Here is a 12,455-nt window from a genome sequence, read left to right as displayed (position 1 = left end):
AGGTGAAGCTGTGTGATTTTGGCTTTGCACGTATCATTGGTGAAAAATCTTTCAGGCGCTCTGTGGTGGGGACACCTGCTTATCTTGCCCCTGAAGTGCTCAGGAGTAAAGGTTACAACCGCTCTCTAGACATGTGGTCAGTAGGAGTTATTGTCTATGTGAGCCTTAGTGGTACATTCCCATTTAATGAAGATGAGGATATAAATGATCAGATTCAAAATGCAGCGTTTATGTACCCACCAAATCCTTGGAAGGAAATTTCTAGTGAAGGTAAAGAAATTAATTTTCTCTATTAGAATGTCTTTATATGTAGATAATGCATTCAAATGCTTAAACCTCAAGCTTCATTCAGATAGAAGTGTGAGAACTATTGATAGTTTGAGTTTAGTAGACTATGTCAAAATAGATAAATATGAGCTGGCATATATTTGTGAAAGATAAATTGTCAAATATAATGTTTTAGATCGCTTTCAGGGCAGGAGGAACCAAATAGATTTAGCAAGAAAAATTAATTGCATGCATGAGGAATGGGATGAATAACCTGAAACTTCCCAAAATCCCCAATGAAAAGTTAAATCGTGTGAGTGTTTGCTGAATCTTGATCTCAAAACATATTTCATCTAAACTAGAATTACAGAAATGGTTCAAAGTTGAATGTGGAATTTTAGTTTTGTACATTAGCAGGTGAAACAGAACCTGGATCTGAATGTCAGCTTTGAACAATCTGGAAGTTTATGAGGTTGGTCTCTAGAACTCTCCAGTGCCAGCTTTGTTACTAGTAATGTATATATGATTAGTACACAGGTAGATGTGGAAGTACATACACAAAAGTATACAATAGTGGAAGTACCTACATCATTTTGGAACACAGGATTATGCTCAAGTCAAGGCATTTCTGAAAATCACTAAAATCAGTAGGGAAAAAGATTAACGAGTAATATAGTAAAGCTTTTAGTGTTTCCATCAAAGCAGGGGGAAGCTTACCCTATACCTATTTTGTAGCCTCATTTAACATAAGTAAAACTAAATATAGAATTCAAGAACTTGATTAAGTTTAAAAGAGTTCAGTAGGATACACACACACACACACAGAGATTTGCTTGCACTGCAGCATGTGAATGATGATAGAGGTGATTAATATTTAAAAAATATAATTTTTGTTCTGTTCTTCTTTGTCAGCCATTGATTTAATAAACAATTTGCTTCAAGTGAAGATGAGAAAACGTTTCAGTGTTGACAAATCCCTTAGTCACCCGTGGTTACAGGTAAACCCGTGTGCCTTTTTCATGATGTTTATAATGGGTGAATAATGATTTTCTCTTTTTTTTTCTTTTTTTTTTTTTTTTTTAATTCTTCAGAGGCTTATTAAAACTGCCACTATCAAAGTCTGTTAACAAGCATTCATGGAGGTTTGAGTATGTCTGTTTTTAGCTTTGCATTTTATGTGCTCCAGGATTCTGCCTGTCTGTTAAGGGCTTCTTTCCTCAAGGAAAATTTTGTCTTACTGTCCCTCCTGCCTCTTACTTTCTGTCTGACATCAACATAGAGTTTTACTCCTCTGACACCTCTCCTGAACGTGGGCAGTGATGAGTGCATGGAGCCCCACTGAAATCGGTATCAAGACAAACATTGTTTGTTCAGTGCTGAAGTGGACACACAAGCTGGTGTGTGCTGCAAGTTGTAGTCATTTTAGAAGAGAATTCTTTGGAATGGAATTTATCTGCTTGTTTGGTCCAGGTTCCTTTCACAATGGTTTCACAATATCCATGCACACAAATAACTTAAAAGATGTTAAGTGGAAAGTCCAATTAATTTGGAGTACAAACAATATTGGAATGAGTATAATTTAATGTATATGTATATATACAATTAATTTTATAATAAAGCTAACATAGCTGTCTCGTTACAAAAAGTTTTCATGATTTACAGTATTACAACCTTAGGTACTAGCCTATTTAATTTGGAACCATTCTTTGTGGGCACTCTGGGGTATTTTGGAGGGAGGGTGTTCTTGTGTGTTTGTGGTTTGGTTTTTTGTGGTTTGTTTTTTTTTTTTTTAACAGATCTTGTTGATTATATCATGTGGCTATTTATACTAAAAGAAGAGACAAACTGCAGAATTTATCTGTGGGAATATGCTGCTGTTCTTAAACTGCTTCCTTAAATCTCTTTTACTCCTTAGGATTATCAGACTTGGCTGGACCTCAGAGAATTTGAAACACGCATTGGAGAGCGTTACATTACCCATGAGAGTGATGATGCACGCTGGAAAGAACATGCTTATGAACACAACCTTGAGTACCCCCAGCATTTTATTATGGCTCCTAATCCAGATGACATGGAAGAAGACCCTTGATTTATTCATTATGCTAAATTGCAGCAAAGGGGGACACTCCAGGCAGAAACTGAAGATAAGTTTTGGAACAACTGTTGCTCTTTCTGAATGCTGTACACATAGTTCAGTGTACAAAGCCCCAGAGGATCCTGCATTGACATGGGAATAGACTGTCGTCTGACAAGCTTTTCTCCATCTCTGACTTAAACTATGAGTAGTTACTGGACAGTGGGATAAGCCCCATCGAGTAACATTTCACCAAGCTGTGTGGCTACAAAGCCATTACTGAGGTGTAATGTGTACAGATTGAATGGTTTGTGTGTTTTTCAAGGTTGGTTTTTTGTTTTGTTTTTTTTCCTATAGCCTACACAATAAGAATTTTGTAATGGTTTTCTAACCCCTATTTACTAGGCCATAGAGGACTGTTTTCTGTTACTTAAATACATCTCCGGTTTCCTAAACTGTGCATGGTGAAAAGAGACTGTAAAAAGAAATCAGTGCGGAATACCTTGGCTAATAGCAAAGCACGGTGGTTTAGGTCAAATACAACTTCACAGATGAAGGAATAATTTGCTGCTGTTAAGACAGTTAAATATGTGTGTCTTGGTCCCTAACTGAACTTTTTCCGGCTACCCAAAAAAAAGAAAACCCTGTAACTTCTTACATTCCTCTTGAAATGCTGGCTGACAATCTAAAGAGATGACAATCAAAGCTATGCTAGTCCTTTATTATTATATGTTAAAACAGAGCAATAAGCCACAACAGTGTGTTGCTGTGCAAGGCTGGCACGCATCATTGATACACACCAAAGGCACTTTGCCTTAAAACTACACGAGTAATGCACAGAGAGCACACGAGACTTGATGTAGCATATCCTTTCACTCTGGAAAAACAGCTTCTAGCAGAAGGATGTGGAAGAATAGGGAAAAATACATGCAGCTTTCTTCTGTTGTTCTGAGTAATTTGACTTCTAAATTTTTCTGGTATCTTTCTAATTTTTTTAAGGTTCCCTGGACTTTCATCAGGAGTAGTTTGTAGCCTGCTAGCTTCTATCTTAACTCTGCTCAAAACCTCGGAGTAACGGTGGATATGATATCACCTGTTGCTTCTGCCAGGGCAGCTGGATTGTAGGAGAAAGGGCTTTGCCTTCCAACCGTAACCTGCAGCCCCTCCCATCCTCTTTACTGTGCTCAGCATTGGTGTTTGAGCTGAATGAGGAGTCCAAAACCTAATCCTAATTTGTTTTTTTATGTGGATGCCTCAGTTCATGGATTCCCAACCACTTACTGGACTTGTGGCACAATAGAGAGGAAGCAGCAATATTCTTTGGAAGTGACTCCCTCAGAGGACAGTGTAACGGTTAAAGTTCATGGTGTTTTGAAGAAGTTTGAGGCCATCAATGCTAAATGCAAATGGAAGAGGGTTTTTTTTGTCCTAATTTAAAAAGCAGAAAAGGTGAAATCTTTCTTTTTGTGTGGGATAACAGCATTGTGCGGGTGGAAGGTGCTGGATGGCTGTACGTATCCCTGATGCGCCAAGCTGCTTAACTGGAGCTTGGTTAGAAATACTTTTTAAAATACTGATACAGGCTTGAACTGTAAAGTCAGTGAGAGGCTTTGGGGTATCTCCTCTCTCTCCTACAAAGATTATTTTTTTTATGTGTGTGTGTGTGTGTAGATAAGTTTTGCTTTTTTTTTTTTCCTACTGTTGTTATTCAGGTAAGGAAGCAGGTGAGCAGACTTTTTAAAGTTGTTAGATTTACATAAAATTTTACAAGGTTATTTCAGGGCTGGCAGCTGCTTGCAATGACAGTGACCTGGTAAAGTCAGTTGCAGTTGCATGTACCCACAGGTAGGTTTGTGTCTTTAACCTACCTTTTCCTTTCCTATTGCTAATCTACCTGCCACTTTGGTGTCTAAGTCGGTAAAGGCTGAACTCTGGCCTCCCTGTTAGGATATACCGAACTTTGTACAGAACATTGGTGCAATCCATATGGCAGTTTCCTACAGGCAGCAGTGGGCAGAATGTTTCAGCCTTCCGACCACCACCCGTCCTCTCTCCGAGCACCTAGTGTTTTTCTCAGGTTTGGCTGATGGCAGTCCCTGCCCCTCCTACACTGGGGGTCATCCTCCCCCTTCTGTACTGTCAAGGCAGTGCAAAGGAATTCAGAAGGGGCAGAATGTGTCCCTTAACCTTGCCATCCTGTTAAGGCAGGGTTTCAGGACTGATTCTTCAGAGAGGCACTATTTTTTGTCTTTGGAACCAGAACAATCACCTATGAGGCTGGTAGTCTAACATTTGCCCAGGCTCAGCAAGGGAAGCAGGGCTTTTTTTAAACTTCCACTGCTCAAGCGACCAAATTTCAGTGAAGCCATTGCTATCTTGAATCCTAACTGTAATAATGTAGATACCGTCTGGTTTTAAGCTTCAGATTTTAGACTCGAGCTGTCACTTCAGGTTTTCCTGTGGGGCTGTTTTTTGTTTTAAGGGAGGGAAAAAAGCAAGCCTGGTCACTTGAAAAAGCACAGCAGGAATAGAGGAAGGAGGGGACAACAGTGAAGTAGAAGGCCTGGCTGATGTGTCTCCCCATGAAGTCTGCTCTGCTCCAAAATATTATATGAGCTATTTATTCTTCAAGTTGGATTAAAAAAAAAAAAAAAAAAAACGCTATTGGCCTTTGGAGGAGATTGCCTGACCGTAGACACAGACTTATGGGGCCAGACAATAGAAGCCACAAGCAGCTAATAGTCGAGGAACCAAAAAATCAGACACATTAGGAGTAAACGTTCTTCAGAGTAGTAAAAACAGTTGAGTTTTTAATTCCCCTTTTTTCTGCCTTTACTGCAAACTTTGACAGCAGTAGGTTACAGTGTTTCATATCCTTACCCCTACATGAATTAAGTTGCATTCATTCAAGAAATAGTGCTATGATGATGCTATAAAAAAGCTCATGTAAAATTTATAGCCTCAAAAGGACACTGTCAAGTACTTTTATATTTTTATACATCCCATTTTTTGTAAATACCTTCTGATAAGCTTGAAAATAAAATTTATTTCCCTATCAGATTTGTTCTTTTTATTTACATGAATTATCTCTCCTATCACATGTTCATAGAAGTAAATGTTTCTTTATGCTTCCTTGGTTGTGGATCTGTCATTGGATAGGCCCTGCTGTGTGTGTGAATTCTGTTAGCAGGTGCTTTGGAACTAATAACTCTTTCTGCATGCTTCCTGTTGCCATTCTCTTTATAAAAATGTCTTCAAAAAGGTCAATGCATCTTGTGTTTTAAGTGAGTACCCTGAAAGTCTCCTTAGTGCATGTTTGTTACTGACAAGTTTTAACTTGATTCCACTAGTAAATACTTCACTCAGCTCTACTGTAAGACCCCCGAAACATTGTTTGCTCTGTGTACGCTGGTTTCTGTATGTGTAGCGTTTGATTTCTACACACACTGCATGGGTCAGTCAATAGCTTTAGTGTGTTGCACTAGGTTTACTCTGAAATAGCACTCCCAACCAAAACGTGGCTAGGCCCTGAAGCATAGATTGGTGTGAGGAAATTGCCTGGAGAAGTTATGTGACATTTCATGTACTTTCAGTTCAAAGATAAACCAAAATACTTAATTCTTACCTTACTGCATATATAGCTATATGCTGCTGACATTGCAAAACATCTAGTATGTGAAACCATAAAATGCAGGACTGCATTCCTTTTACTTTGGGGTTTTTATTTTATTTTAATAAGTTACTACTGAAAGCTACTATTATCAGACATTTTGCTATAGTATTTGAAATTACTTCAGTAGGAGTTCACCAAATCCAGCAACAGGTGGTAAGGGAGACTTTGATTCTGGCTTATGTTTCTTGTCAGGATGTGCAAGTCTGTGGTGAGGCAGCAAGGCAAAAAAGTTAAAACAGTCCCCCATCTTCTTGGGATTCATCAGCATATCATAGCTGTGAAGTAACTGCTCACGAGTTGCTGTGTCACGTGAATTCTGCAAGAGCACCTAAACAAAGAAAATGCAGGTTATAGCCCTTCCTGCTTTCCTATAAATTCCCTCATACCTGCAAATCTCTTGTTGCATCATTTTCACTTATACGAATGTAGCAGTGCCATAGTGTTAAGCAGAACTGGCAAGATCCCTGGTGGAGCTTATACACTGATGTATGTAGCGAAGTTGTGCATTAAATACTCCTAAATATAATACGATCAGTTTACTTTGAGAGATCCAGTGTAACTTATGTCTAGGAGAAGCAACTCTTTGATCTCACACCTACATGTTGTTTTGCAGAACTTTCTTTTAAAATCAGACTTCTATAAAAGCTCTCTTGCTGGTTAAGAGTACTGCTTGTGGATTAGGAGAGTTTATGTACCTGTAAACACTATCATACCTGCAATCGGAGGTCAATGCCCATGTTTTTTAAAAACTCCCGCTGTTTTATGGGGCCTAATGTGGTTGTTCTTCCCTGTGTCATCTTTCGAAGATAGCTGAAATCAACATCTGCTGTCAGGTCTGCTGTACCTGGAGCTCTCAGCACATCATGAAGTTTGTGATTCCGGAAACCCTGAAAAATTAAATTGGAAGATTGTACTCCCAGCTACCACAGCTGGGGCTAGCAAAGACTAAGTTGTGCATGTGAGGGCTGAGAAAAGCAAATCATACTTTGAAAATCTGAGATAAATGTAGCAAGGGCTCAGATTATCCTTTCCATGGGGCGGAAACCATTAGGGGTACTGACTAAATAGGGACTCAATTACTGAGTTTTATGATTGCAGCATAATGCAATTTTTGCTATTATGTCCACCCAAGACCTTTCTCTTACAAGAACCTAATGATCCAAGTGACAAATAAAAGATAACAGAGGATTTTGGCTTACTATTTCAGGGTAAATGACTTACCCGGAAAGTGTCAGTTTTGGTTCCCTCATGACCATAATCAGCAACCAGTGCAGCCCCGCCATCCTTTTCTATACGACAGGCGAGCCTCTGAATGATGACACCAGCCTCAGGACACACTTCGACATGATCTCTCATTTCTTCAGGCTAGTGCAGAGTTCAAAGATCAAAACACCTGTATTAGCAAACAAGTACAAGGCAAGAGTTCTTCACGCTTGACATCTTGGGATTGTTGTCACTTCATTGGGGCACAGAAGTCTGGGGGTGTATTCTAGGCTACCTAGAGCTTGCCCTAGTTTTTGCTAACAGTCATTTTCAATTACTGTTTTCAGTCATCTCTTCTATAACCTATAGTCAAATGAAACTTTTTCTAACAAGTAAGAATACCTGCATCAAGTGAAACTGTATTACTGTGGTACTGAAAGAATGAAAATAGCTCTTCGGCTATGTGCACCCTTCAAAAAGGCCCGTGTGAAACTTTGAAGTTGGCTTTAATCTCAACTACTTCATTTTGTAACTTTAAGAATCCAGTGAACTTTAGAAAAAAGAATAGTCTTAAGACACTTTCCATTAAAGGTCGGTACAGCACAGAAGTACCTGGCTGCACTGAGTACGTACACGGCAGGTTGAGAGCCTGGCTTAGGCAGGGCCACTGTCGAGATGGTGATGTGACACACGCAACGCAGAACTCTCCCTGTCACTTGCTGCCTTGGTTTGCTCTCTGAAGCATTTTGTCTGTTTAAGCACTGATGTTCCAAAGTTTGATGTACATAATTATTTTTGTGCTATATTTTGCAGTTAAATGCTTGTGGAAGTTTTGCAGAATGGAAATAGTAAGCTGTATTTACTCATTTATGGAGTGAGAGCCCTCCTCTTGCTGTCAAAGTAACTGAGAAGCAGCAAGTGTATGTGAAAAAGTCAGTAAAGATGTAAGTATGAACTCTGGCGGGTATAACCTTACCTGAATAAAGTTTTCTGTCGCGGGGGTGCTGGATGGTGACAGGACAAACCGCAGCTGGTCAGGAACTTCTGGATCTATATCAACCAACACTTCACGCCAGCCTTTCTCTGTTCTCTGTTTAATGAGCCCAAAGTACTCATTTTAGGCTCTAATGGGTACAACAGTATCTTGTTTATTTGATTGAACTAATGTCTCAAGCATTTTCACAAATGTTTTAAGAACATAATATGCTCTAACAACAATTATTCATTCCTATTTAATCCCAGTAACTGCCTTGGAAAAAGCTTGTGGTAGAGACTCATCTGCAGAGTCAACAAATACAGGTTTAAGTATACTTAAAGGAATGAATGATGCTGTTAAGAAAAATGCTGCCTCTTTTATTGACGGTGCAACATTTATTCATCAAAACAAAATATTTTATTCTAACAGTGGTTTTCATAAACTGATTATCAAATTAAAGTTGAAAGTTTCTTCTGAATCCTAACTAGGCCTCTATTTTCCTATTCCCATTACCATTCAAATGAAAGCCCTTCAGTCTTTGTTAGTAGTGGTACGTAAAATAATGTTGAAATTAAAAACTTCATTAGTGTAGCGTAAGAAATAAAAAAAAACTTGAGACTTAGCTCAACAGAAAGAAATCTTTAGCTTTCTACAAGTTTTTCCATTCAAGAACAATTACTAATTTTACAGTTAACAGCTGAAATAAGCCTTATTTGTCCAAATTCAGTTAGAAATATTTTACCACCAGAGACAATGCCTATAACTATTTTGGTACCCTAATTCTATTCTTCCTCAAAAGGAAAAGGTGTTTAAGCAGATGGTCACAATTACAATAATATTCTTGCTATACCTGAAACTTATGTATTGGCAGGGCATCAAAAAACTCATGTGCTAGGTAAAAGCTGTAACCTGCGGGGAGGTAAAAAAGAATGCATTCAATTATTAATGCTTCCATAGCAGCTTCCAGTTGAAAATTAAAATGTTTTTGTGAATTTTAATGAATTAAGCTAGTTAATGTGGTTTTGAAATAATTACCATTACTTCCAGCTTGGATACATCAAACACAGCATTTCTACAGCTAGCTATGGCTTCCAGTCCATGAATTTTACATTGGTATCTCATGAAAGGAGATTCAGGCAAAGCCCATGAAAAGAAAAAGTCAAAATATACAATTGGGTAGCTATCCCAAAATGAAGGTAGTCAGAATAGGTAGCTGTTACGAGAATGAGTCAAGATCCTGCCTCAGACTCATACAAGAAGCAGGAGCTAATATGTATACTAACTACTTCTCTACCCATTATGAAGGCTAACAGACTTGTCCTCGGTTATCAAAAGCTGCAAACGGAGGAAGGATACCATCCCTGTAACAAGATGTTCAAGCTCCTTACCTGGTGGCACATCTTGAATGTCTCTGTACCAGAAAATGGGAATTCCAGTCTTGCTAACTCCTTCCATGTAAGCGGACTTGTCCTCGGGGTTTGACTGCGCCTTCCCTCCTGTCAGCATCAGCGCTTGGATCTCACTGAGTTTGGGACTCACTTCTACCAGATGAATAGAGACATCACATTTACTAAGTAAAGAGGCAAGCTGGTTGAAGACCTATAAAGACAGATGAATTCTATTAGGCACAGTCACATGCTGTATACACTAAAGGTTTAAGAATTAACCTTTAATCTCATTACTTATATTCAAAAGAAGATTTAGTGGGCTTTCATTTAACAAAATAGTCTCGGTGAAAGAGATTGCATTTTGCTCCTCCAGAAGGAAATGGGAATTTCTTCACCAATTTTAATAAAAGCTGCTATGCTTCTAATAAAGTTGGCGAAGTACAGCACACATTATATAGTTGTAAGAACAGCAACATGAAATGCTAATTTAGAATAGTAATAGCTTAAAATGAGTAGCCCCTCTAATACCTACGGCGGGTTTAGCATTGGGAGAAAAATGGTTCCGTTTTCCCAGACACCATAAACAAAAAGTGCTCAATATCCTACATTTCACTGTGGTTGTCAAAGCTCTTTTTCATTAACATATGTAAATAGAATAAAAGTTCTTCTGAATTAGCAATTTGGTTTTGAGTCAGTAGATTTTAATTGACAGCCATGCAAGCACAATAGAACAGATAGGGTTAACTCAAAAGAAATAAGCTCCTGCAATCCCCAAAGGAACCGACACAACTTCACTCCTGTATTATTGTCCTCCTCCTATTGCTCACACTGAGGCCTCCCTCCCAGTTACATACAGCAGCACCCTCCTAAATGGTTTTCAGTTGGCATGATGCTTTCCTATACAGAAATAATTTGCAATGGAATATTCCAGCCCTCCCCTTCTATCAAGTAGTGTTTGAAAGATTACACGCGTGCCTGTGCAGTGCACGCATGCTGGCCCATGTTCTGCTTTCAACTCAGAGACCTGGTCTCTTTGCTGAATAGCAGAAACTTGCACATATTCTAATTAGATTCTAAGCTGCAAGTCTCCCGACTGAAATGATCGGGTTACTAGGTAAGGTTAAACCCCACCACCAAAATTTCACTCCTCCAGGTTTCAGCGTAGCCACAGAATAAAGCCAGACATACAGAACATTACTATTAGTTTTCACCTACCCGTAATATATCATCAGTAAGAGTGCCCCTCCCTGGGCCCAGTTCCACCAGCTGGAACGCTTTAGGTTTGCCCGTGGCTATCCATTCACTAATATACCATATTCCTATCAACTGACAGTGAGAAAAAACACAAAGAGTTACAGTAATAACCTCAGAACTTGTAGAAAGTGACATCTGCCTTATAATAATAATTAATAACTAAGATACTATACAATATTGTCTCTGTGTGCTTCAAAGTTAAGAAAAATCATATACAACTTTGCCTTCTTAAGTCTTAAAATTGGTGCTTGTTTGCTGTCAGCCCAGCAGAAGGCACTCTCCATCAGTAAACGGGTGGGACTCTTCTGGTTGGCGTGTGAACTTTTACTTAAGGTTCAAACGCAGGTCACTGCCCAGCTGCCTCTGAGGAGCTGTTCTTCATGACAACGCATTTACCAAAGCGTCATCGAGAACAGCGTTTAGCCAATCTGCACTACTGGAAATGATATGCAAACCAGAGCAAACCAGACCAAAATCTGAAAAAGATTTTTGAGTAGAGTTTTCACACTGGGAAACTATCATAACTCTTTTTATTTATAAACAAGTTCTATATGAAAATAAGTGAGCGTGGTGCTAATAACGCCAAGTTCACAGGTTCAATCCCTGCTCACTGCAGGGGGGTTGGGCTCGATGATCTCTCAAGGTCCCTTCCAACCCAAAGCATTCTATGATTCTATGATTAAGTGTTACTAAGCACAGACGGTGCCCCAAACGATAACACAAGAAAGGACTCCCCGACCTTGCAGAAAAACAAAACACCCCTTCCTCCTCCAAAACCAGCTTAACTGCAACTTGAGAATGAAAAGGAGTTACTTAAGACACACGGAACTACGCGTTACCTCTCCGAACACCTGACTTATTTCAGGTGAGGTGACGAAATCCCCGCTTTCGCCGACGCCGCCGCGGCGCGTGTAGTAACCCTGCGGGGGGAGAGGGGAGAGGAGCCGGGCCCGGCTGAGCGGCGCGGCGGGGCCGCCTCCCGCCCGGCTGCCACACCGCGGGCTGCGGGCGCTCAGGCACAGCACCCCCGGCCCGCAGGCCGCCCCGGCGGCGAGCCCCCGGCCCGCTCCGGCCCCGCTCCGCCCGCACCTGGCCGGGGTTGGTGAGCGCCTCCCGCATGTACTCGGCCACCGTCACCGGCCCGGTGGCCCGCAGCTTGAGTAGCAGGTGCCGCAGCATGGCGCTGGCCCGGCTGGGCCCCTCGGCCTCCGGCTGCCCCCCCGCGCCCGAGGAGGGCCGCGCCGCCGCCGGAGCTGTGGGGAGAGGCGGGGCGGGGGGGGGCTCAGCTGGGCGGCTCGCGCACCGCCGCTCCGGGGGGGGGGGGGGGGGGGGAGGGAAGGCGGCGGTTACCATGGTGACAGGGGAACCGGCGAGCGGCGGGGCCCAGGACGGCGGTGAGGAGCGCACGGCGCGCGGGCAGCGGGACCATGGCAGCGGCGCCGGCGGCCGAGGCCCGCTCCTCCTCCCTCCTCCCCGGGTCCTGGCCGCTTGGTGGCCGCGCTGCGTCCCGCCGCCTGCGTGCGGACGGGATACCGGCTAAACGCCGCTGGGAGCGGGCAGAAGGAGACTGAAGCTTCACCTGAGATGCCCCTCGCCCGCTCTCCCCCGCCGCCTCCAGCG

At 41.5% G+C, this 12,455-nt stretch overlaps 2 protein-coding genes across 4 annotated transcripts in view; one reads left to right on the top strand and one right to left on the bottom strand.

Moving 5' to 3' along the window:
* Positions 1 to 3,997, top strand: part of LOC104034083 (serine/threonine-protein kinase D3) — a 30,356-nt gene extending 26,359 nt beyond the window's left edge. For both annotated transcript variants that reach the window (XM_075707013.1, XM_075707012.1), the window contains 3 exons: positions 3 to 270; positions 1,180 to 1,265; positions 2,183 to 3,997. In XM_075707013.1, the coding sequence (XP_075563128.1) occupies positions 3 to 270; positions 1,180 to 1,265; positions 2,183 to 2,356 (528 nt within the window). In that variant the 3' untranslated portion in view covers positions 2,357 to 3,997. The remainder of the gene's footprint in view (positions 1 to 2; positions 271 to 1,179; positions 1,266 to 2,182) is intronic.
* Positions 3,998 to 6,066: 2,069 nt separating this feature from the next.
* On the bottom strand, positions 6,067 to 12,264 carry NDUFAF7 (NADH:ubiquinone oxidoreductase complex assembly factor 7). 2 transcript variants are annotated; one of them, XM_075707142.1, is made up of 10 exons: positions 12,162 to 12,264; positions 11,925 to 12,064; positions 11,675 to 11,755; positions 10,797 to 10,907; positions 9,582 to 9,792; positions 9,044 to 9,102; positions 8,194 to 8,307; positions 7,236 to 7,379; positions 6,728 to 6,901; positions 6,067 to 6,342 (listed from the first exon to the last, which is right to left on the bottom strand). In XM_075707142.1, the coding sequence occupies exons 1-10, from the start codon at positions 12,262 to 12,264 to the stop codon at positions 6,130 to 6,132; spliced, it is 1,350 nt and encodes a 449-aa protein (XP_075563257.1). In that variant the 3' UTR covers positions 6,067 to 6,129. The 2 variants fall into 2 exon arrangements, with proteins under 2 accessions (XP_075563257.1, XP_075563258.1); XM_075707143.1 differs by lacking the exon at positions 12,162 to 12,264 and having other exon boundaries at positions 11,925 to 12,029.
* Positions 12,265 to 12,455: the final 191 nt, after the last annotated feature.

Source organism: Pelecanus crispus, chromosome 3, assembly GCF_030463565.1.
Source record: "Pelecanus crispus isolate bPelCri1 chromosome 3, bPelCri1.pri, whole genome shotgun sequence".
NCBI lineage: Eukaryota > Metazoa > Chordata > Aves > Pelecaniformes > Pelecanidae > Pelecanus > Pelecanus crispus.
The sequence above is the reverse complement of the archived record's forward strand: the minus strand, read 5'-3'. Positions and strand labels throughout refer to the sequence as shown.

Bases quoted from the DNA above. Each gene is read 5' to 3' on its own strand.
- NDUFAF7 (XM_075707142.1), bottom strand. From the start codon at position 12,264: ATGGTCCCGCTGCCCGCGCGCCGTGCGCTCCTCACCGCCGTCCTGGGC. The intron at 8,308-9,043 runs GTATAGCAAGAA...CTCATTAAACAG, and splicing joins TGCCAATACATAAGTTTCAG to AGAACAGAGAAAGGCTGGCG. The intron at 7,380-8,193 runs GTAAGGTTATAC...ACTCTGCACTAG, and splicing joins CGACAGAAAACTTTATTCAG to CCTGAAGAAATGAGAGATCA.